This window comes from Hyperolius riggenbachi, chromosome 10 (genome assembly GCF_040937935.1).
Source record: "Hyperolius riggenbachi isolate aHypRig1 chromosome 10, aHypRig1.pri, whole genome shotgun sequence".
Lineage (NCBI taxonomy): Eukaryota > Metazoa > Chordata > Amphibia > Anura > Hyperoliidae > Hyperolius > Hyperolius riggenbachi.
This window is the reverse complement of record NC_090655.1, coordinates 265600647-265622413: the sequence shown is the minus strand read 5'-3', so window position 1 is coordinate 265622413 and position 21767 is coordinate 265600647. Positions and strand designations below refer to the sequence as shown.

Below are 21767 nucleotides of genomic sequence, written 5' to 3'. Positions count from 1 at the left end.
CTCTCTACACCAGAATTCCTGTATCTCACCTCAAGCTTGTATTTTTCCTACATTCTGAACATATATACGTACGTGTGTGTGTGTGTGCGTGTGTGTGTGTGTGCGCGTGTGCGTGTGTGTTATTTTAGTGCATTTACTTTGCTATTTTTTTTCCTCTAACTTTAAAATCGATTCTCTCAAAATCTATAAGGTCTTTTTTTCCCCTCTTGTTTCCACTGCCCCCTTAACATACCCCGCAAATTCGGTGTTTTTTTTTTTTTTAACCCACTCGGGGACTTTGCTATTAACCGCTATAGTTGGCAACCATTAAAACATTTCCCACACTAAGAATAAGAACTTTAAAATAAATCGATTTTCCCCAAAACTATAAGGTCTTTTTGAATTTTTTTCCTCTTGGTCCTACTGTCCTCCTTAAAGGGAAACCGTAACCAAGAATTGCACTTCATCCCAATCAGTAGCCGATACCCCCTTTCCCATGAGAAATCTTTTCCTTTTCTCAAACAGATCATCAGGGGGCTCTGTATGGCTGATAGTGTGGTGAAACCCCTCCCACAGCGTGATGTCAGGACCATGGTCCTGACGGTTTCCAGTCTGTGAACCTCATTGCATTGTGGGAAATACCAGCTGTTTAGAGCTGTTTCTAACTGCCAAAAAAGCAAGCAGCATCTCCTTCCACTGACAATACCTGCCAGCAGTACAAATGTCACTGTGTGATAAATGTCAGAATGTAAACCAGGGAAAGGAAAGCTTTTATAATAGGCAAACTCTGACTAAATACATTTATACATAATTATTGTAAAAATTGAGCACTTTTTTATTACATTATTTTCACTAGAGTTCCTCTTTAACATACCCCGCAAATGTGGTGTTTCTAGCACGTACGGAGACTTTGCTATTAACCGCTAAATTTGGCGGCTGTTCCCCTGCCATTTAAGTCTATGGAGCCCGCTGCGAATGCCCGCTTCATGAACATAAATTTGTGTTCGCACTCACGGACATAAAATGTGATGTTCATTACATCACTAGTGGTAGACTGAGCCCTCTGATTAGACCCTAATGCACTGCAGCAGGCCAAGCCTCCTGATACAGTCCAAAATGCATTGCAGCAGGCCACACCTTCTGATACAGACCATAATGCATTGCAGTAGACGAAGCCCTCTGATACCGGAATGCATTGCAACAGGCCAAGCCTTCTGATACCAAAATGCATTGCAACAGGCCGAGCATTTTGATTCAGTCCCTGGGAAATGCTTTTCTCACATATATTATTGTGATGCAGTCAAAATCATCACATTTTAAAGCTAACTTGCAAGGAAAGTCAGCTAAGCAGATAATAAATAATATGTGTAGTAAGGATGTTATACAGAACTTTCCTGGAGTCTGACATTCTCATTTTCATGACATGGGGTTAAATTATGACTCTGAATTGTGCACAGGAGCCACATCAGTGTGATGTAAATGCTAAGTCATTCAGCTCCTAACAAATAATTGTCTTTTCAGCAATCTCTTGTTATCAGGAGTGTTTGCTCAGCCAGAGAAAAGCATTTTGGCTTTTATGTACTCTTCAGGAGAGCTGTGGCTGCATGGGGACTGCAGATCCTGACTCATTTGCATAGATAACGCACCTGGTTTCTTAGCCCTTACAATGAAAAAAAATCAAAAGTTCAAACTAGGCTGGGTACTATTTATACCCATGTCTATCTCATTATGTCACCTCAGCTCAGGGACCTTTAGAGGAGCATGAAAGAGTCCTCAGTATACTGTGTAAATATACTTCATTGAGCACTTTACAGGAATTAAGAGACTTAGTAAAAGAACACTTATGGCCCAGTGATTTAGGCCTAAAATATTTCCAGATTACGGCGTCTCATTAGTAGATCTTCCATGTACAACAAGTGGTCTCACGGGCGTCTCATTCAAACGCTGTATTTTTTACAAGAATGCCAGAGTTTAACAGCTAAGCTTTTAACGTCTTTTGAAGGATTTCAGGAGAGAGTGTTGCATTTTCTGGGCTTTTGCCGGAAGTGAGTGTAGGGAAAGGGTTGGGATTGGGCTTTTGTTGGCATTCAGTGGCTTTTGCTGGCATTCAAAAGCAATGCCAGCAAACGACTTCTAGAAGCTGCATGTTGCTTTTGGTGAGACGCCGGGATCTACTGCCAGGTCTGCAAAAGCTCCTACTAAACGCTTCCATATCACTAGCATGGGTCCGCACTAGATCCCTAAAAATGTTACTTTTAAAGCAACTGCATTTAATGCCAGCAAAATGTCCATGTGAACCAGCTCTTACTCCCAAAATATCTCCCACACTCAGCACATGAATAAGGCTTCACACCAGTGTGAGATCTTATTCAAGAAAAGGCTTGATTTCACTACAAAACATTTCCCACACTCAGGAATAAATAGGGCTTGTCACCAGTGTGAGATCTCTCATGTCTGACAAGCTGTGACTTACTCCCAAAACATTTCCCACACTGAGCACATGAATAAGGCATCTCACTAGTATGAGATCTCTCGTGTCTCACAGGCTGTATTTTACAGCCAAAATTTTCCCACACTCAGCACATGAATACAGTTTCTCACCAGTGTAAGTCCTCTCATGTGTGACAAGGTTTGATTTACGCCCAAAACATTTCCCACACTCAGCACATGAACAAGGATTCTCACCAGTGTGAGATCTCTCATGTGCGGCAAGACTTCCACTCTCTGAATCATTTCCCACACTCGGCACGTGACTATGGCCTCTCGCCAGTGTGAGATTTCTTATGTGCAATAAGGGATGATTTATGTGCAAAGCATGTCCCACACTCAGCACATAAATAGGGCTTCTCGCCAGTGTGAGTTCTCTCGTGTGTAATCAGGTTTGATTTCCGTATAAAACATTTCCCACAATCAGAACATGAATAGGGTTTTTTGCCAGTGTGAATACTCTCATGTGTGATCAGGTTTGATTTCTGTCCAAAACATTTCCCACACTTAGAACATGAATAGGGCTTCTTGCCAGTGTGAGTTATCTCATGTGTGCTAAGTTCTGTTTTAGTCCCAAAACATTTCCCACACACAGCACACGAATAAGGCTTCACACCAGTGTGTAATCTCTCATGCACGACAAGGTATCCTTTTTGTCTAAAACATTTCCCACACTCAGCACATGAATATGGCTTGTCACCAGTGTGAGATCTCTGATGACTGACAAGAATAGATTTTCCTGCAAAACATTTCCCACACTCAGCACATGAAAATGGCTTCTCGCCAGTGTGAGATCTCTTATGTGCTATAAGGGTTGCTTTCTCTGCAAAGCATTTCCCACACTCAGCACATAAATAGGGCTTCTCGCCAGTGTGAGATCTCTCATGTGTGATCAGGTTTGATTTCTGTACAAAACATTTCCCACACTCAGAACATGAATAGGGCTTCTTGCCAGTGTGAATTTTCTCATGTGTGACAAGTTGTGATTTAGACCCAAAACATTTCCCACACTCAGAACATGAATAGGGCTTCTCACCAGTGTGAGATCTCTCATGTGTGGCAAGATCTGATTTAGTCTTAAAACATTTCCCACAGTCAGCGCACAAATAAGGCTTCTCACCAGTGTGAGTTCTCTCATGTGAGATAAGGCCTGCTTTATGTGCAAAACATTTCCCACACTCAGCACATAAATAGGGCTTTTCACCAGTGTGAGTTCTCTTATGTGAGGTAAGTTCTGATTTAGTCCCAAAACATTTCCCACACTCAGCACATGAATAAGGCTTCTCTCCAGTGTGAGATCTCTCATGTCTGACAAGATGCAATTTCAGTACAAAACATTTCCCGCATGTAGAACAGGAATAAGACCCTCCAGCAGGGGCAGAGCTGTGGTGGGTATGAGGCCCCTCAGGGTTAGACAGGTGAGGGGAGTCTGGAGGAATATTTGGGGTCACCAGGATATCTGCAGGAGACTCTTGTCCAATGACATCATCATCCGTTGTACAGTCTGTGGATACAGAGCGACGAGCCTCTGAGAGGTTCCTGATGCCGGGACTCCGCCCTGCAAATAGAGAAACATCATCACTTCCTGTTAGAGAATTCTGAGGGGAGGAGCAATTATTATTAGGGAGGGTCAGAGAGCTGCTGATCATTCCAAGTTGCTGCAAAGTTTATGCAGCTAGGAAATGGACCAGATGGAGCAGCTGCATAACTTTGCATATAATTAGCATACAATTTGCACCATTTTACAGTTATCAGCATCTCACTGATTCTCTCCACACATAAAGCATTGGCCATATGTGGAAAAGCAGTGAGTTGTAGAGCTTGATGAGACATTTTACTCACCTCCAATAGTGATGCGGTTAAAGCATCAGATGTAATTATAGCTCAGGTAAATACAGCTCTCAGGCTGCCAAGCAATGGACCAGCTACCAGATGGAGGGGGCAGCGCCACATTGTGGCAGAGTTCCAACAATGCACTGTCTCCGTTTCGGATGGTATCTCCATCCTTTGTCAAGTAGGTAAAGCGTATGGTCCATTTCTTGGCAGCACGAGAGCTATAATGAATAGTGACTAAAATACTTGTCTTCAAAGTCATCCAGTGCGAGTTATTTTCTGCAATATACGTTGTCAGGTACAAGGTGATCATTCAGAGTTACATGCAGTGTATTGCAGACTGACAGGCTCCCTCTAGTGGTGCTTGGATACCCCTATCCACGAATTAGAGTAAATCAGGAAATCCCGGATTCCCATATCCATGGATTCGACAAACCCGGCCGTGGCTAAAAAAAAATCCGGAATCGTTGTGATTAAAATCCTGATTTGATACTAAATCACGAATTCAAACCGGATTTTCGCCGTAAATGAGTCAATCACGGCTATCCACAGCCCGTAATCTGGATATGCTTTTAACGTTAATAGCAAAGCCCCCATACATGCTACAATGTCAAAAACAGCACGGATTATAATGGTGATGAGGGGCTACAACTTAGGAAAAAAATCTAAAAGAATTTTTAGTTTTTGAGAAAATGGATTTTAAAGTGAAATCAACAATTGAAATGCGGCTATTAATTGGTAATAATTGTTTTTAAACAGGGAAATACACTTTAAAGTGAACCTTAAAGGGGAACTGAAGAGAGAGGTATATGGAGGCTGTCCTGTTTATTTCCTTTTAATCAATACCAGTTGCCTGGCAGCCCTGCTGGTCTATTTCTCTGCAGTAGTATCTGATTAAAACCAGAAACAAGCATGCAGCTAGTCTTGTCAGATCAGACTTATAAGTCTGAAACACTGAAACACCTGATCTGCTGCATGCTTGTTCAGGGGCTATGGCTAATAGTATTAGAGGCAGAGGATCAGCAGGGCTGCCAGGCAACTGGTATTGTCTAAAAGGAAATAAACATGACAGCCTCCATATACCTCTCTCTTCAGTTCCCCTTTAAGCCATAATGGTGCGTCCCAATGGCACCCGGCGGTGGTGGTACCACTGAAGGGAGGAGGATGAGACAAGTGGGCGACGCCACCAAAAAACCCAGACAGGTTTTTGTAAAAAATGTTTTCCTTGCAGCGATAGCAATGACATGACAGCAGAGTGGTCAGTGGACCCTGGCGTTGGGAACACAGACTTTTGTAGCGAGTCAGGAGGACTGAGCGGTCAGTGCGGCAGCACAGAATGACCATGGCTCCTCACAGGTAGTACCACAGCATGATAATGCTGCCCAAAAAATGTATATGCATTTGTGGACCCTGGCGTTGGGAACGCAGACTTTAGTAGGGAACTAGAATATCAGCGGCAGCAGGAGAAGGACTAAGTGGTCAGTGCCGCAGCACAGAATGACCATGGCGCCTCACTGGTAGTACCACAGCATGATAATGCTGCTCAAAAAATGTGATGCATTCCGTGGACCCTGGCGTTGGAAATGCAGACTTTAGTAGTTAAATAGAGGAACATCAGCGACAGCAGGAGGAGGAGGACTAAGCAGCAGCAGTCAGAACGGCAGCACAGAACAAACGACCATGGCACCCTCACTGGTGGTACCACAGCATGGTAATGCTGCCCAAAAAATGTATATGCATCCATGGACCTTGGCATTGGGAATGCAGACTTTAGTAGAGAAATAAAACAGCGGCAGCAGGAGGAGGACTAAGCGGTTAGTGCGGCAGCACAGAATGACCATGGCACCTCACTGGTAGTACCACAGCCAAAAAAAGGAACCAACGCAGGCAGGTTCTAACTTGCTTTGCAAAGGCAGGCATGGTAAAAAAAATTGCAGCAGCCACTTCATGTCCCCCTGTGGCTGACAATAGGGGCCAGGAAGTCACCTTCCACCCAAGCCTGGTTTATTTTCAGGAAGGTGAGTTTGTCCACAGAGGCGTGGGACAGCCGAGAGCACTTCTCGGTGACCACGCCACTGGCCGCACTGAAGCATCTCTTGGAGAAGACACTAGAAGGGGGGCAGGACAAGACTTCCAGGGCGTACTGGGCAAGCTCCCTCCAGATGTCCAGTCTCTTGACCCAGTATTCCAAGAGGAACATGGGGCTGTTGGTGTCATTAAGCCCGCTGAATGGCCCCATGTAGTCAGACACCATGCTGGTCATTCGCTGCTGGTGCTGGTTGGAGGAGGATGCTGTGTTATCTGGCACTTCTACTGTGGGGTGCTGCACTGCATACAGGCTCTTGCTTAGGCTCTTCAGGTCTCCGGGCGCTGGCTGCTGCTGATGGTGGAGGCCGCAGGCACCTGTTGCTAAGTTGGCAGAACAGCAACAGTGGGGGCCGATGGCTGGGGGAATGCTTCCAGTAGTCTGCGCACAAGGGACTCCTACAAATCCCTTGTGCGTTGCTCAGTGGTGGATGGTGTCATGAACTCTCCCAGCTTCCCCTTCAGACGTGGGTCCAGCATCAGATGTCCTCCCTTTGCCACATCTGGATCACCCAGGGGTCCCAGCAAAGGCAGCGCAACATGTGCGCAGCCCTCCTGTTAGCTGGACTGTGCTGACATCTGCTTCCTGATCCAGCTGCCTTAGGGCTGCCTCCCCCTCTTCCATCAAATCGCCCATTGCCCTGTCCAGCAGGCAAACCAGGGGCACCCACTCACACACGGAGGCCCGCTCCTCGCTGTCCATTTTGGTTCCCTGCAGGAAAGGACTCAGCACCAGGCACACTTGCTGCATCAGTGTCCACTATGCTGCAGTGATGATAGGGAGTTGCCGGTTGCTGGGGATGCTTTGTTCTACAATGTAGGCCCTGAGAGCCACCCTGTGCTGACACAGCTGCTCCAGCATGGCCAGAGTTGAATTCCAGCGAGTTGGTACATCAATAATTAAGCGGTGTTGTGGCTTGCCAAATTTCCACTGTAGGCTCGACAGGTCGTCGTTCATCCCTGGTAGGTGCGCAGGAAGCGCTGCACCACAAGATTCAGAATGTGAGCCAAGCAGGGGATGTGCTGGAGGTTTCCCTGCTGCACTGCGGCCACCAGTTTGGCACCATTATCAGCCGCCACATACCTTACTTCCAGGCCTCTGGGGGTCAGCCACCTCCACTCCTGCTTCCTGAGGGTGGCCAGAGTGTGGGCAGCCGTCAATTTGTCCTTCCCCAGGCTGACCAATTTCAGCAGCGCTTGGCAGTGCCGAGGCTTGGCGCTGCTGCTGAGGCGGGCTTGCTTGCTGTTGAGGGAGTGGAATCAGAGGAGCCTGCTGCATCCCCCCTGATCCCGTGTAGTGGCACCACAAACTGGGCTGCTGCACTCTTATCCTCCACCTTCCACCAATGTCCAATCAATCAAAAATTAAATCCAGAAAGCACTTAAAACAGTCGACTCCAATTCTTACATTGACTTTTACAGCAGCCATCAAAAACCCTGGAAGACTAACATGCCATATGGTCAGTTTCTTAGAGTCAGGAAAAACTGTACTGATCTGAAAACCTACATGTAACATATGCGGCTGTGGGCACACAGGGTGTCTCCGCAGCCGCTTTGGTTCCCTATTCTGAGTCTTTTTCCATTCCCTCGGCGTCTAGCACGCCAAGGACAGAATTGTCATTTGCACATAAGGTTTCTGTATCGCGCGGCCGCGCGCGTAGACGGGAGCTTTAAGCTGGAAGGAGGCGCGTCAGCTGACCCGCTGGTCGGCTGACGTCAGAGCGGACGTTCGCCACTCAGGATTGGCTGATTGGAGTGGGCGCGGCTTGGAGGTGTCCTCTGCTTCTTAAGTCGTCGCTGCTCACTCGCAACTTGTCTGCGGTTGCGAATACTTATGTGCTAGCGCTCAGACCTTAGACTAGTATCCGGTGTGCTTTGATCTGGGAGGAAACCAGGGATTTCACACAAGACTAGGAGATTGTTTACTGTATATGATTGATATTCTGTGTATGATCCTGGCTAACCTCTGATTCTGCTAATTGCTACTCGTCTTTGTACTTCTGCCCATCTGATCTAGTTGCCAAATCCCTGCCTGATTACCTACTACTCTTTTGCCTTCTGACTCTGTACTGTATCTGCCTCTTAGTTGCCGAACCTAGCCTGTCTGACGTTTCGACTCACCAGTGGGCCCTCGCCACTGGTGAGGTATTCTATAGTGCCCACCAGCTCCTCTGGTGAGGCTCAGCTAAACTATCAGTTACTGTGTTCTATAAATACCCACCAGCTCCTCTGGTGAGGTTTTGCTAAACTTATTGTTACTGTGTTCTAATTAGTACCTGTAACGATCGGTGTCAGCACGCAGAGAGAATCTGATTACTGGTGATCTGCCGTATCACCAAGAATGCAGATATATACCTGATTATTGATGATCTGCAGAATCACCGATATAACAGATATATTGCTAACCTCTGGACACCTTTTGGTATGTGAGTGTTTGGTGCAACAGTAGTACTTTGAGTAATGCACCTGCTGAGCAGGTGATAATAGACAGTAAAGAGACACTGCTCTGGGAGCACAGGAACCCTCCAGCAGCCTGAGGCTCTCCAAGGGGAGGAGTCAGGCTGGAGACAAGAAGGGCCAGAGAGTGAGTGACACCTAAAGGTGGATGTCACTATCTGATCTGGAGACTCTCTCTTAAGGGGAGAGATAGCTCTCGAGGTCGGGCACGCCGGGTCTGCAACACACTGACAGATAAAGTACAAAGACAGAAGGCTGATTCGGTATCCAAGTCAAGCAGGGTCTGGCAACGGAATATCAGATATGCGAGGTACCGAATCAGAAGACAGAGGAGTAGTCAGGAAAGCTAAAGTCATAACATATATCAAACAATGCCTAGTCTGGGTGCGAGGTCCTTGGTCTTAGCACCCCGGAACTAGTCTGAAGTATACACAGATGATAATACAGTTCCCTAGACTGGGTGCGAGGTCCGTAGTCTCATCACCCTGGAACTAGTCTGAATGATAACACAGATGGTAGTACTGCTAACTGGGCATTGATGCGCACAACCGACTGCTTACCATCCCACTTCACTCAAGCATCCCACGGACAGCCTTGGACATCCATCACATTTATGGTGACAACAATCTACAAACTCCAGTGCGGGTCATGAGACTTCCAGTAAAGATCCGGTGTGGTGAGATCATGCTGATAATGCAATGAGGCTTTGAACTGATGTTTGATTACTGCGGAGTTTACAGCTTGCCTGCTTATATATGCTGAGATCTGCTGTGGCTTTCTCTGCACGAAGCATTTTACCTGCATGTGATCTATCCAATCTTATGCTTAGTCTAACATCTTGCTGATGAGACGCACTTTGTGGAATTTGGAGGCTGCTTGTCCTCTTAAAGCATCTATCCCCTAATTTTGGACTTTGCATGTGGAGCAGCTTTTTTCTTTTTGCTACATACAAGGCTTTCCCTACATAGCATGCATATGGCCGTTGTGTGCTTGTGGATGTGTATGTGAGTGGGCTGTGTTTGGTCGTGACGGGGTGGCCATCCCATGTTGTTTTTAAGCACTTGTTTTGTATATTAGTTTAATAAAGATTTGATATTTTTCTATATATCCTTCAATCATATGTACTTGATTTTTTATACATATACTTATGATTGCAATAGCACGGACAGGTATGCTCCACAGCTGATAACCACTTTTACCTAGAAATTGTACAGATGGTAGTACAGTTCCCTAAGCTGGGTGTGAGGTCCTTGGTCTCTACACCCTGGAACTAACTAGAGCATAAACAGAATAACAATACAAGTAATCTGGCTAAGTGTGAATTCCCAGGTCCACCTGGTTAAAACACACTGAAGGATCTGACTAGGTCTGAGTGCTTCCACGTAGTGATCGCAACGGCAGACAACTTGCCAGTGACCAGCAAGGACTATATATGGAGTAGTGCTCTCCAGCACCCCCCCTAATTGCTCAACCAATAGTATCCTGCTCTGGAGTCAGCTGATCGGCGTGATCAGCTGACTCTTCCTGCTTAGTATAAGAATTCTGCCTCTCAGCGCGCGCGTATTCCTAAGCCTATGTGCACTAACAGACTCAGCCACACCAGACACACGCTGCCGCGTGGAAACCGCCGTGCTGGACGCGGAACCAGCCGTCTTACTGTTGTTGCATGCGGCGGCTTTTCCGCGTTCTGCCCTGCTACCAAACACACGCTTCCGCGTGCAAACCGCCGCACTGGACGCAGAGTCAGCCGCCTGTTCAGTAGCACATGCGGCGGCTTTTCCGCGATCTCTCACAGTACCCACCAGCTCCTCTGGTGAGGTTTTGCTAAACTTATTGTTGCTGAGTTCTTATAGTGCCTACCAGCTCCTCTGGTAAGGCCCAGTCTATTGTTGCACCAAGCACTACACATACCTTATCTTGCCAGCTATACGTGTATTATTGGTGATACTGCAGATCACCACATAATCAGGTATAGCGTCTGTATTATTGGTGATACTGCAGATCACACATAATCAGATGTCTGTGTTGCTACACCAATCGTTACACTACAACAACCAAGCATCTGTCCTTACTGAAAAGTAAAGCACTTTGCGGAAAAACTTATTAAAGAAGCAAGACAAAAAGCAAGAGTTACCGAGAGGACCAATGCTGATTAAAAAGAACAAGGAGACGGAACCCAGTTTTATAACCCGTTACTCTAGCATAGGCTTTCTCAATTAACGACTTTGGATGAAATTCAAATAGGTGTTATTTGGATTTCATCCACTTAATTAAAACACCTGTGCGGGTGGGTGAGGGGGGGTTAATCTTACCCATTGGCGTCTTTTTAGATCTGTCCCTCGGCGCCTCCCAAAATGCGTTCCAAGCAGCGGTCACGTGACTATACACTTCCTCCTTCAACCCGGAAAGAGGAAGTGTTTGTAATCAAGTGACCACCGCTTGGAACCGTTGTGGGAGGCGCCGAGGGACGGATCTTAGAAGACGCCTGATGGGTAAGATTAACCCCCCCCCCCCTCGCCCACCCGCACAGATGTTTTAAGTAAGTGGATGAAATACAAATAACACCTATTCAGATTTTATCCGCAGTCATTATTTGAGCAAGCCTACTCTAGCAAGCATAAAGCCATTAAAGACATCATAAACACTGGCCCCTTCTATTAAACAATCTGTTTCTCAGGACTGATCTGAAAGCAAAACCAAAATATGTATTCCGCCGGGCAAAAAACCCTGAAAAACTTTTTGGCACCTAGCAGAATTAGACGTAATACGACCACCGACAAGATCCTACAAACAACCAGAGGAAGAATCAAAAAATGTAAACAACCTCGATGCCTTTGTTGTCCCCAACTCCAACAACATCAGGAATTTTTTATATCTACAGTAACAAAAGTAACATATCCGATCCGGAACACTTAAGATTGTTCCAGCGACTTTGTCATACATCTAATAACATGCCCATGTAAGCTCCAATACGTGGGCAGAACAACACAACCACTCAGAACACGATGGGGGCAGCACAGAAGAAATACTCAAAAAGGTTTCATGAAACATGGGATCTCATGTCACTACAAATTAAACCACGACCAATGTATAGGAGGGACGGAAGTCATCCCGATCGAACAAGTCACGGAACAAACCCCGAATAGATATGGCACCTTAAAAGCAAGAGAGATGTACTGGATTTTCCAACCGAATACCTTACAACCAGAAGGCTTAAAAACATTTGCCTAGAACACAACTTGTAACAATTCCAGGGTCATCTCAATATATTATCAAATTCAAAAATGGAGACTGCACACAAAAGGCTTAAGCAACAAGCTGCATTAGAGAGCATGTAGAGGCGGCACACATACACAACATGTTTCAGGCAGAGCCCTTCCTCAGGTGAGGAAGGGCTCCGCCCGAAACATGTTGTGTATGTGCCGCCTCTACATGCTCTCTAATGCAGCTTGTTGCTGAAGCCTTTTGTGTGCAGTCTCCATTTTTGAATTTCATATTACAGTTAAGCGAGAGTGGTGAACCTGCAGGAGGTGTGCACCGGCATGAGGGTCTATCTTAGGCCTACAAGGTGGGTAACATGTGAACTCTTGAAACTCAATATATTATCACCCCTGGAAGACCAGCCTTCTGTTTCTTTCCCCTCCCCCCCCCTCCCCCCTCCCCACCTCCCAGTGGGATCAAGAGATTCCCTTCATATACATGTTATCAGTACCCCTCTATGCCAAGAGTCCAAACATCTCTCTATGACCACCTCCATATAGTCCTCATATGTTCTTAGGATATTTCAGGACGATGAATCCAATCCACTACAGCTGAAGACATGTTACCACATAACCCCACATTACCTTAATTGATAATATTCTTAACCCGCGCTTCACACCCTTAGAATTTACCCCTGCTTGGTCCAATATTTAAATATTAAACATTTAAAAAGAAATGACCACCAGTATATTATCTCATTACAGACCAAAAGATCGCTTGTTACCAAAAATAGGCCTTATACTTTCATATAATTATCAATTATTCTATATCCACTAGAGGGCAACAAAAAAAAAACACTATGTCCCATAGCTCCTTGTCTATCTGAAAATAAATGACCTTATGTCCATCAATTTATTACATTATATCAGACCAAAATCCTTAAACTGCTACCTAAAACTATGTCTGTTTACCTATACATTACTATAAAACTAGTTCCTCCAGAAGGCGTCCAACCTGTTTTGTCCCATATCCACATCATGTTAAATAATCCATATATACCAAATTCTTTCACACCGTATAATCTTTATATACTTTTACACTATACAATCTTCATATAATCTCACATTACTTTTTACATCCCATAACAATTCATCTCATATATCCTTTACGCCCATTACTAAACTCCATGTATAATACTCTAATTTCCCCGCACGATGGCCTAACCCTGCAAATTATAACCACATGGTCCTAATTTCCACCCAGCGGCAGAACGAGTGGCGCGCAGGACGCGATGATGTCACTAGACAGTCTCGCATAAAGTAAGCAGCCCCCAAAACTCCCACCCAAAACAAGCAGCACCCAAACAACCCTCCCACCCACCCAGCACCCAAACCATCCTCCCAGCACCCAACATCCAAACCACCCTCCCACCCACCCAGCACCCAAACAATCCAAAGGATTTCATGTGTGGGAGCTAACAGTTCTTGCATTTCATGTGTAGTAGGAAATGATTGTTGCATTTAATTGTGTTTAAAGGACCACTGTCATTAAAATCTTAAAATTTAAAATACACGTACAGTAAATACATACAAATAAATAGTAGGTCTCTTCTAGAGCAAAATGAGCCTTAAAGTGAACCTTAAGTCAGGGAAAAAAAATGAGTTTAACTCACCTGGGGCTTCCCTCAGCCCCCTGCAGCTAATCGGTGCCCTCGCAGACCCGCTCCGATGCTCCTGGACCCGCCAGCGGCTGTTTCCGGTTTCGCAGTCACCGGCCGACAGGCTGGGAACGCGAGTGATTCTTCGCGTTCCCAGCCACAATAGCACCCCCTATGCTGCTATTGCGGCAAGGAAGCACCTGTCGGCCGGTCACGGCGAAACCGGAAACAGCCGCTGGCGGGTCCAGGAGCATCGGAGCGGGGCTGCGAGGGCACCGATTAGCTGCAGGGGGCTGAGGGAAGACCCAGGTTAGTTAAACTCATTTTTTTCCCTGACTTAAGGTTCACTTTAAATTACTTTTCTCCTATGTTGCTGTCACTTGCAGTAGGTAGTAGAAATCTGACATTACCAACTTGTTTTGGGCTAGTCCGTCTCTCCATGGGGGATTTTTAGCGTAGCCTTTATTCTGTATAAAGACACTCTTTGAAAAAAGATTTATAAAAAGATGCTGGCCAGCCTCCCTGCTTATTGCACACATTTTTGGCAGTTGGACAGAGCAACTGCCGTTCACGAAGGGCTTGTGAACACCAAGCGGCTTCTTGAGCGTTTCTGCAGCCGCTTGCGGCTGCGGATACGCTTGGTCAATGAATCTCAATGGGCTGGTGCACACCAGAGCGGGAGGCGTTTTGCTGAAACGCATACTCCCGGGATGAGGCATTTTTTGGTTTGCAGAGGCGTTTCTGCCTCCAATGTATAGTATAGGAAAAACGCAAACCGATCTGAAAAACGGCAGTTCAGAGCAATTTTGCAGGCTTTTTGTTACAGAAGCTGTTCAGTAACAGCTTTACTGTAACAATATATGAAATCTACTACACCAAAAATGCTTTACAAAACCGCAAAATGCTAGGTGAAACGCTACAGAAAAATAAGAAAAAGCGTTTCAAAATCTGCTAGCATTTCGCGGATCTGCTAGCGGGTTTTGGTGTGCACCGGGCCTAAGTGCTTTTGAAAATAAAGAAAGACTGGCTAGTCCAAAACCTGTCAGTAATGTCAGATTTCTACTGCTTACCGTAAGTGACGGCAACATAGGAGAAAAGTAATTTATGGTTCATTTTACTCTGGAAGAAATATACTTCTTATTTGTATAAGTTTACATATATTTTAAATGTTAAGATTTTCGTGAGAGTGGTCCTTTAAGGTTTGGTGGGGTTGTGTGTAGGTGGGGCTTAAGGATGGGCAGGTGTGGCTTGCAGGTGCACGCAGCCCCATAATCTCCTATTGCCCGGGGGCCCATGAGATGTCAGTCCACTCCTGGAACTTCCTGAGCATGCCCTAACCCATGATGTGGTAACAAGGTGGGGATCTACATTTGAGATGATCTCCAGCAGCAGGCTGTCTGCGCAGTACTGGCTACTGACCGGGGTACACGGCACCTAATGCCAAAAGACAGCAACATTGCACTCTCGAGAATGTCAACAAGATTCTTCCACCACTCCATGAGCTCACTGAAGCCCTGGGCTCTGAAAAACGGGTCACACTGTCCTCACTCACACCAATACTTCAGCACATCAGCAATAAAATCCTTAACCCTCCTGGCAGTACGCAGTTTCAGAGGCTGCGTTCGCTGGAGAATTTTTTCTTTAATAAAATGTATTTTTTATGTTTTATTTAGCACTTCACTAGCTAACTATGTCCCCCAAGCCCCACCGCACCTAACTAAACCCCCCGATCGCCAACGGCAATATTTACCCCTCCACGATCCTGCGAGAGCCGCAGCTCCTTCAATCAGCTTCACTTGTCGCTATGGCGACGATCGGACAGGATGTCTGACATCATTGACGTCATGCGCAGTCCCGATCCTCCCCATAGCGAGGCCTTTAGCTGATTGGGAGGCTGCGCCATCGCGGGATCCCTGGGGGGGGGGGGGGTACGTATTACGCCGGCAATCGGTGGAGAGCGGCGAAACTTGGGGGACATAGTTAGCTAGCCAAATGCTAGCTTAGCCATATACAACAGATTTTATTTTTTTAAAAATCCTCCCAGGGCTATGTGATCCTCTGCAGTGGCTACCCCGAGTGTAGCTCAGGGTTACCGCCAGGAGGGTTAAAAGACTTTCGAGGCGAAAATCTATTTTGCACTCACCTGGGGCTTCTTCCAGTCCCTCCCAGCAGCCCTGGTCCTCTTAGGTGTCGCGCCCACAATTATGGTGACCTGTCGGTGAGCTCCTTTGCGCAGTATGTGTCAGATTATGTGGACGGGCGCTCACGCAGGCGCAGAAGAGCCAACCCCACCGGCAGGTTGCCATAATAGCAGGCAGCCAGCGGGGACACCGAAGAGGACCAGGGCTGCGGCAATGGACTGAGACTGCTGCTCGGGGCTGGAAGAAGCCCCAAGAGAGTACAAAATAGATTTTGAAGTTTTCCCCGGAAGTCCTCTAAGGAGCAAACTGAAGACAGCATACTTACCTCACAGATGAAGTCTACAAAGAGGGAAGACTTGCCAGTAGGGGGATACACAGAGCCAATGCAATGGGTGCAGCATATCTCTTGCTTCATAGATGCCGGATTTAAGAGAAGCTTTTGTAAAAACCTGGATGACACAGCTGAGGCATGTACAGAAGATGAGACTCTTGCAGCAGTAACGTCACTAGAGCCGACTCAAGCAAAAAGTCCTGCATATGAAGGAGAAGAGGAAGGATGAAGCAGTAGCACCACCCCTTAGAAGAAAGAGAAGCCTCTGGATCCACCGGGGATCAGGGCAGGATGAATGGAGCGGCTGTTAGTTACAAGGAGTGTGCATAAGTTACCAGCGCATGCTGAGCTGCACTACTGCAGCATAGTGTGCGCTGAGTTCACGCTCCTTTTATTAAGCTGCACAGCAAACCCATTGATAGTAAGCTAATTCTAGAATTATGGTTTTGCATGACAAAAAGTTAACAGAAGAACATAGCTTGACCCCTAATATGGCCAGTGTGTGAGCAGTGACACAGCCATAATAAAAAAGGCCCTGTTCAGACTGTCAGCGTTTGTAGAACGCGTGTAAATTCAAAGAAATGCAAGTTGAAAACCGCATGCGTTTTTCTTGCGTTCGAATGCGTTTTCTATTGCGTTTTGCACACACAAGACCAAGGGGGGAAAAAAAGAATTATGGGAACCGCAGAGGAAAACGTATGCTAAAACGCAATAGTACGCGTTTTTGATATGCCTCCATTGACTTTCATTGCGTCCGTTTCTGTGCGTGACGCACAGAACTGCGTGCAGCAATGCGGATGAGAAACGTATGCGTCTCATACGCACACATGTGAACGAGGCCATTAGAAAACTTTAATAGCCGTTTCTATGTGTAAAATCTTTCTGTATGCGTTCTGTAAAATAGACTAGGAACGTACATAGTCTGAACAGGGCCTAAAGATATTCAATATTTAATGCTGATTACTCACCTGTTCTACCCTCTATAAGCGGGTCCTTATCTATAGTTCTCCCCATCATGTCACCGTCATCTGCAGACCGCTGATCACTCCTCACATACATCTCTTCTTCCTCTTTAATTGTCCCCATCATGTCACCCTCCTCTGCAGACTGCTGAGCACCCCTCACAGATGTCTCTTCTTCTTCCTTAACCACCTTTATTATTAAACCTTCCTCCATAGACTGCTGATCATTCCTCACAAACGTCTCCTCTTCCTCCTCTTTAATGGTCCTCATCATGTAACCCTCCTCCATAGACTGCTGCTCACTCCTCGCATACATCTCTTCTTTAATTGTCCTCATCATGTTACACTCCTCCTTAGACTGAAGATCACTCCTCACATATGTCTCTTCTTCCTCTTTAATTGTCCTCATCATATCACCCTCCTCCATAGACTGCTGATCACTCCTCACATACGTCTCTTCTTCCTTTTTATTTCTCATGTCAACCTCCTCCACAGACTGCTGATCACTCCTCTCCTGTTCTTTGAGCTCAGATCTAAAATCTGAAAAGAATAACAAATTGTAGCTGAAAGATATTAGCACAAAAAATCAGAGCACACAAAAGAAAATAATTTGCTAGGGGTTGACTGCTCGCCCATACCAATGTCTGTACTAATCCCCCACTGCTCCTCCATATCCATGTCTGCACTAATCCCTCCACTGCTCCCCCATACCCATGTCTGTACTAATCCCCCCACTGCTCCCCCATACCAATGCCTGTACTAATCTCCCCACTGCTCTCCCATACCCATGTCTGTGCTACTCTCCCCACTGCTCCCCCATACCCATGTTTGTACTAATCCCCCACTGCTCCCCCATACCAATCTCTGTACTAATCTCCCCACTGCTCACCCATACCCATGTCTGTACCAATCTCCTGACTGCTCCCCCATACCCATGTCTGTACTAATCCCCCCACTGCTCCCCCATACCCATGTCTGTACTAACCCCCCACTGCTCCTCCATACCCATGTCTGTACTAATCTCCCCACTGCTCCCCCATACCCATGTCTGTACTAATCCCCCCACTGCTCCCCCATACCCATGTCTGTACTAATCCCCCCACTGCTCCCCCATACCCATGTCTGTACTAATCCCCCCACTGCTCCCCCATACCCATGTCTGTACTAATCCCCCACTGCTCCTCCATACCCATGTCTGTACTAATCTCCCCACTGCTCCCCCATGCCCATGTCTGTACTGATCCCTCCACTGCTCCCCCATACCCATGTCTGTACTAATCCCCCCACTGCTCCCCCATACCCATGTCTGCACTAATCCCTCCACTGCTCCCCCATACCCATGTCTGTACTGATCTCCCCACTGCTCCCCTATACCCATGTCTGTACTAATCCCCCCACTGCTCCCCCATACCCATGTCTGTACTAATCCCCCCACTGCTCCCCCATACCCATGTCTGTACTAATCCCCCCACTGCTCCCCCATACCCATGTCTGTACTAATCCCCCCACTGCTCCCCCATACCCATGTCTGTACTAATCCCCCACTGCTCCTCCATACCCATGTCTGTACTAATCCCCCCACTGCTCGCCCATAACCATGTCTGTACTAATCTCCCCACTGCTCCCCCATACCCATGTCTGTACTAATCTCCCCACTGCTCCCCCATACCCATGTCTGTACTAATCCCCCCACTGCTCTCCCATACCCATGTCTGTACTAATCCCCCACTGCTCTCCCATACCCATGTCTGTACTAATCCCCCCACTGCTCTCCCATACCCATGTCTGTACTAATCTCCCCACTGCTCCCCCATACCCATGTCTGTACTAATCCCCCCACTGCTCTCCCATACCCATGTCTGTACTAATCCCCCCACTGCTCTCCCATACCCATGTCTGTACTAATCCACCCACTGCTCCTCATACCCATGTCTGTACTAATCCCCCACTGCTCCCCATACCCATATCTGTACTAATCTCCCCACTGCTCCCCCATACCCATGTCTGTACTAATCCCCCACTGCTCCCCCATACCGATGTCTGTACTAATCCCCCACTGCTCCCCCATACCCATGTCTATACTAATCCCCCACTGCTCCCCCATACCTGTACTAATCTACCCACTGCTCCCCCATACCCATGTCTGTACTAATCCCCCACTGCTCCCCCATACCCATGTCTGTACTAATCCCCCCACTGCTCCCCCATACCCATGTCTGTACTAATCTCCCCACTGCTTCCCCATACCCATGTCTGTACTAATCCCCCACTGCTCCCCCATACCCATGTCTGTACTAATCCCCCCACTGCTCCCCCATACCCATGTCTGTACTAATCCCCCCACTGCTCCCCATACCCATGTCTGTACTAATCTCCCCACTGCTCCCCCATACCCATGTCTGTACTAATCCCCCACTGCTTCCCCATACCCATGTCTGTACTAATCCCCCCACTGCTCCCCCATACCCATGTCTGTACTAATCCCCCCACTGCTCCCCCATACCCATGTCTGTACTAATCTCCCCACTGCTCCCCCATACCCATGTCTGTACTAATATCCCCACTGCTCCCCCGTACCCATGTCTGTACTAATACCTCCACTGCTCCCCCATACCCATGTCTGTACTAATATCCCCACTGCTCCCCCATATCCATGTCTGTACTAATCCCCCACTGCTCCCCCATACCCATGTCTGTACTAATCTCCCCACTGCTCCCCCATACCCATGTCTGTACTAATACCCCCACTGCTCCCCCATACCCATGTCTGTACTAATATCCCCACTGCTCCCCCATATCCATGTCTGTACTAATCCCCCCACTGCTCTCCACACCCATGTCTGTACTAATCTCCCCACTGCTCCCTCACACCCATATCTGTACTAATCCCCCCACTGCAATGTATACTACAACCTGTGCAATGCCTAACAGACATACTTTTGCTGGTTTATAACAAAAACCTCAAAATTACCTCTTCCAACAAGGTCTCTTCAATTCTCACGTCTTTTTCATGGAATTCCTGCTGGCACATCACTTCCTTTCTTTAGCATAATTACTTCCGGTTTGTGTGTTCGCCATCTTGTGGTGAGTAAGCTAACTGCAGCCTCTCTTTGTGAAATCCCCTGCATTCAGCCATTTAATAATATTATTATCGTTACTACTATTTTCTGTTGCTGCACAACAGCTTCATCTACAGACACAACATATGTATGAATAATAATAATTAATAACAATAATTATTCTCCCCAGACTGGAGATGTAGAGCTGTGTTATCATATGCATGTGTCTCTGTTACTGTAGTTACAAGAAGTGTCAGTTTCTTGCACCAGGCTGGGAGGAAGAGGCAGAGTTACGTGTACATATTTGCATAAATCACAATTTCCATGTTACTGTAACAGGCTGGGAGGCATGATCCCGCCTCCCGCGGCAGCCTGTCTGTGTCCCGATGTGAGCAGAAGTCTGGATGGAGAGCGACTGAGGGATTACACAGGGGAGTAGAGTACAGTCACTGTGGTATATATTTCCAATGCAGAAGTGAGCAGTTGGAAGTCAGAAGTCAAGCCCACAGTGACTGCTCTCCTCTCTCCTTTACAGAAGAAAGGAGGTTTGGAACAGCACTCACAAACCACACTACTGCAGTGTGTGATGACCTGTCTCAAGCATCAACAGGAATTCAATAGTTGAGAGTTGAGGTCCGCACCATTGCTTATTAAAAAAAATCTTTATTTTGAAAAACATTTAAAATGACGCTGAAAATGAGCTACTGTCTGCTGTTTTGGGTCAATCTGTCCTTTTACGTGTTGTCCAGCAATTGAAATGAGCTCAAAATACATGTCCAAACAGCGGAAAGGATAATTGGCTGTAGCTTACCTTCCCTGCAGGATCTTTACGCTAGCAGGTGCAGAAAGAGAGCAACCAAAATTGGCTCTTACCCTGTGACGAATAAACGTTTATTCGTCCTAAATAAGTAGTTAGAGCCTTATGAAATATTCCCTGTCGCCACTATTAAAAAAAGTGACAGCAGATAGGGAAAGGCTTGGTTTATAAAAAGATCAGGGAAGCCAGGGGTTAACAGTTCCTCTCCCTGGTCAAATGTAGCAAATGCTGACTCTTATTACCTAGTTTCTTCGCACCTCCGTGTGACAAAGGGTCCTGGGCATTCAGGGATCCCCCACCAGGCAGAAAGAGGGAAATCTCACACCTACACTGCCCTAACCCCTCTCCTCAGTTCCGTACATGAAAAGAGCAGCCACAGGAGGTCCTGCTAACATCCTGCAGAAGCCACTTAGAGACCACAGCTGGCTTTCTCAGTGACCAGTTAGGAAACCTATCTGTGACCTCACAAATATGAAATCCATTTTTTATCATAAAGATGACTTTCCAAATAGGCAACGGCCTTTAGAACCCGCTTATTGTGAAATTCGGAACAAACCACACAATTTGATGTTTCCAAATTAACGATAAGCCCTGCCAAAGCAGAGATATGCATTTTGGGGTCACCTTTCACTCTAAACACCCCAAGTTTGGTATCAACGTTCTTGATCAATTCTGACAAACCTAAAAATGTTACTAGATTTAACATAACTTGTATGGTTTGCAGATTAGCACACCTATCATGAGTCAGGTATATTCCT

At 46.5% G+C, this 21767-nt stretch overlaps 1 protein-coding gene across 1 annotated transcript in view; it reads right to left on the bottom strand.

The window, feature by feature from the left end:
• Positions 1–20156, bottom strand: part of LOC137537156 (zinc finger protein 729-like) — a 52416-nt gene extending 32260 nt beyond the window's left edge. The window contains exons 1-5 of the mRNA XM_068259279.1: positions 20105–20156; positions 17140–17673; positions 2740–4024; positions 2537–2675; positions 2388–2471 (exon numbers count right to left, since the gene is read on the bottom strand). Coding sequence (XP_068115380.1) covers positions 2388–2471; positions 2537–2675; positions 2740–4024; positions 17140–17611 — 1980 coding nt within the window. The 5' untranslated portion in view covers positions 17612–17673; positions 20105–20156. The remainder of the gene's footprint in view (positions 1–2387; positions 2472–2536; positions 2676–2739; positions 4025–17139; positions 17674–20104) is intronic.
• Positions 20157–21767: the final 1611 nt, after the last annotated feature.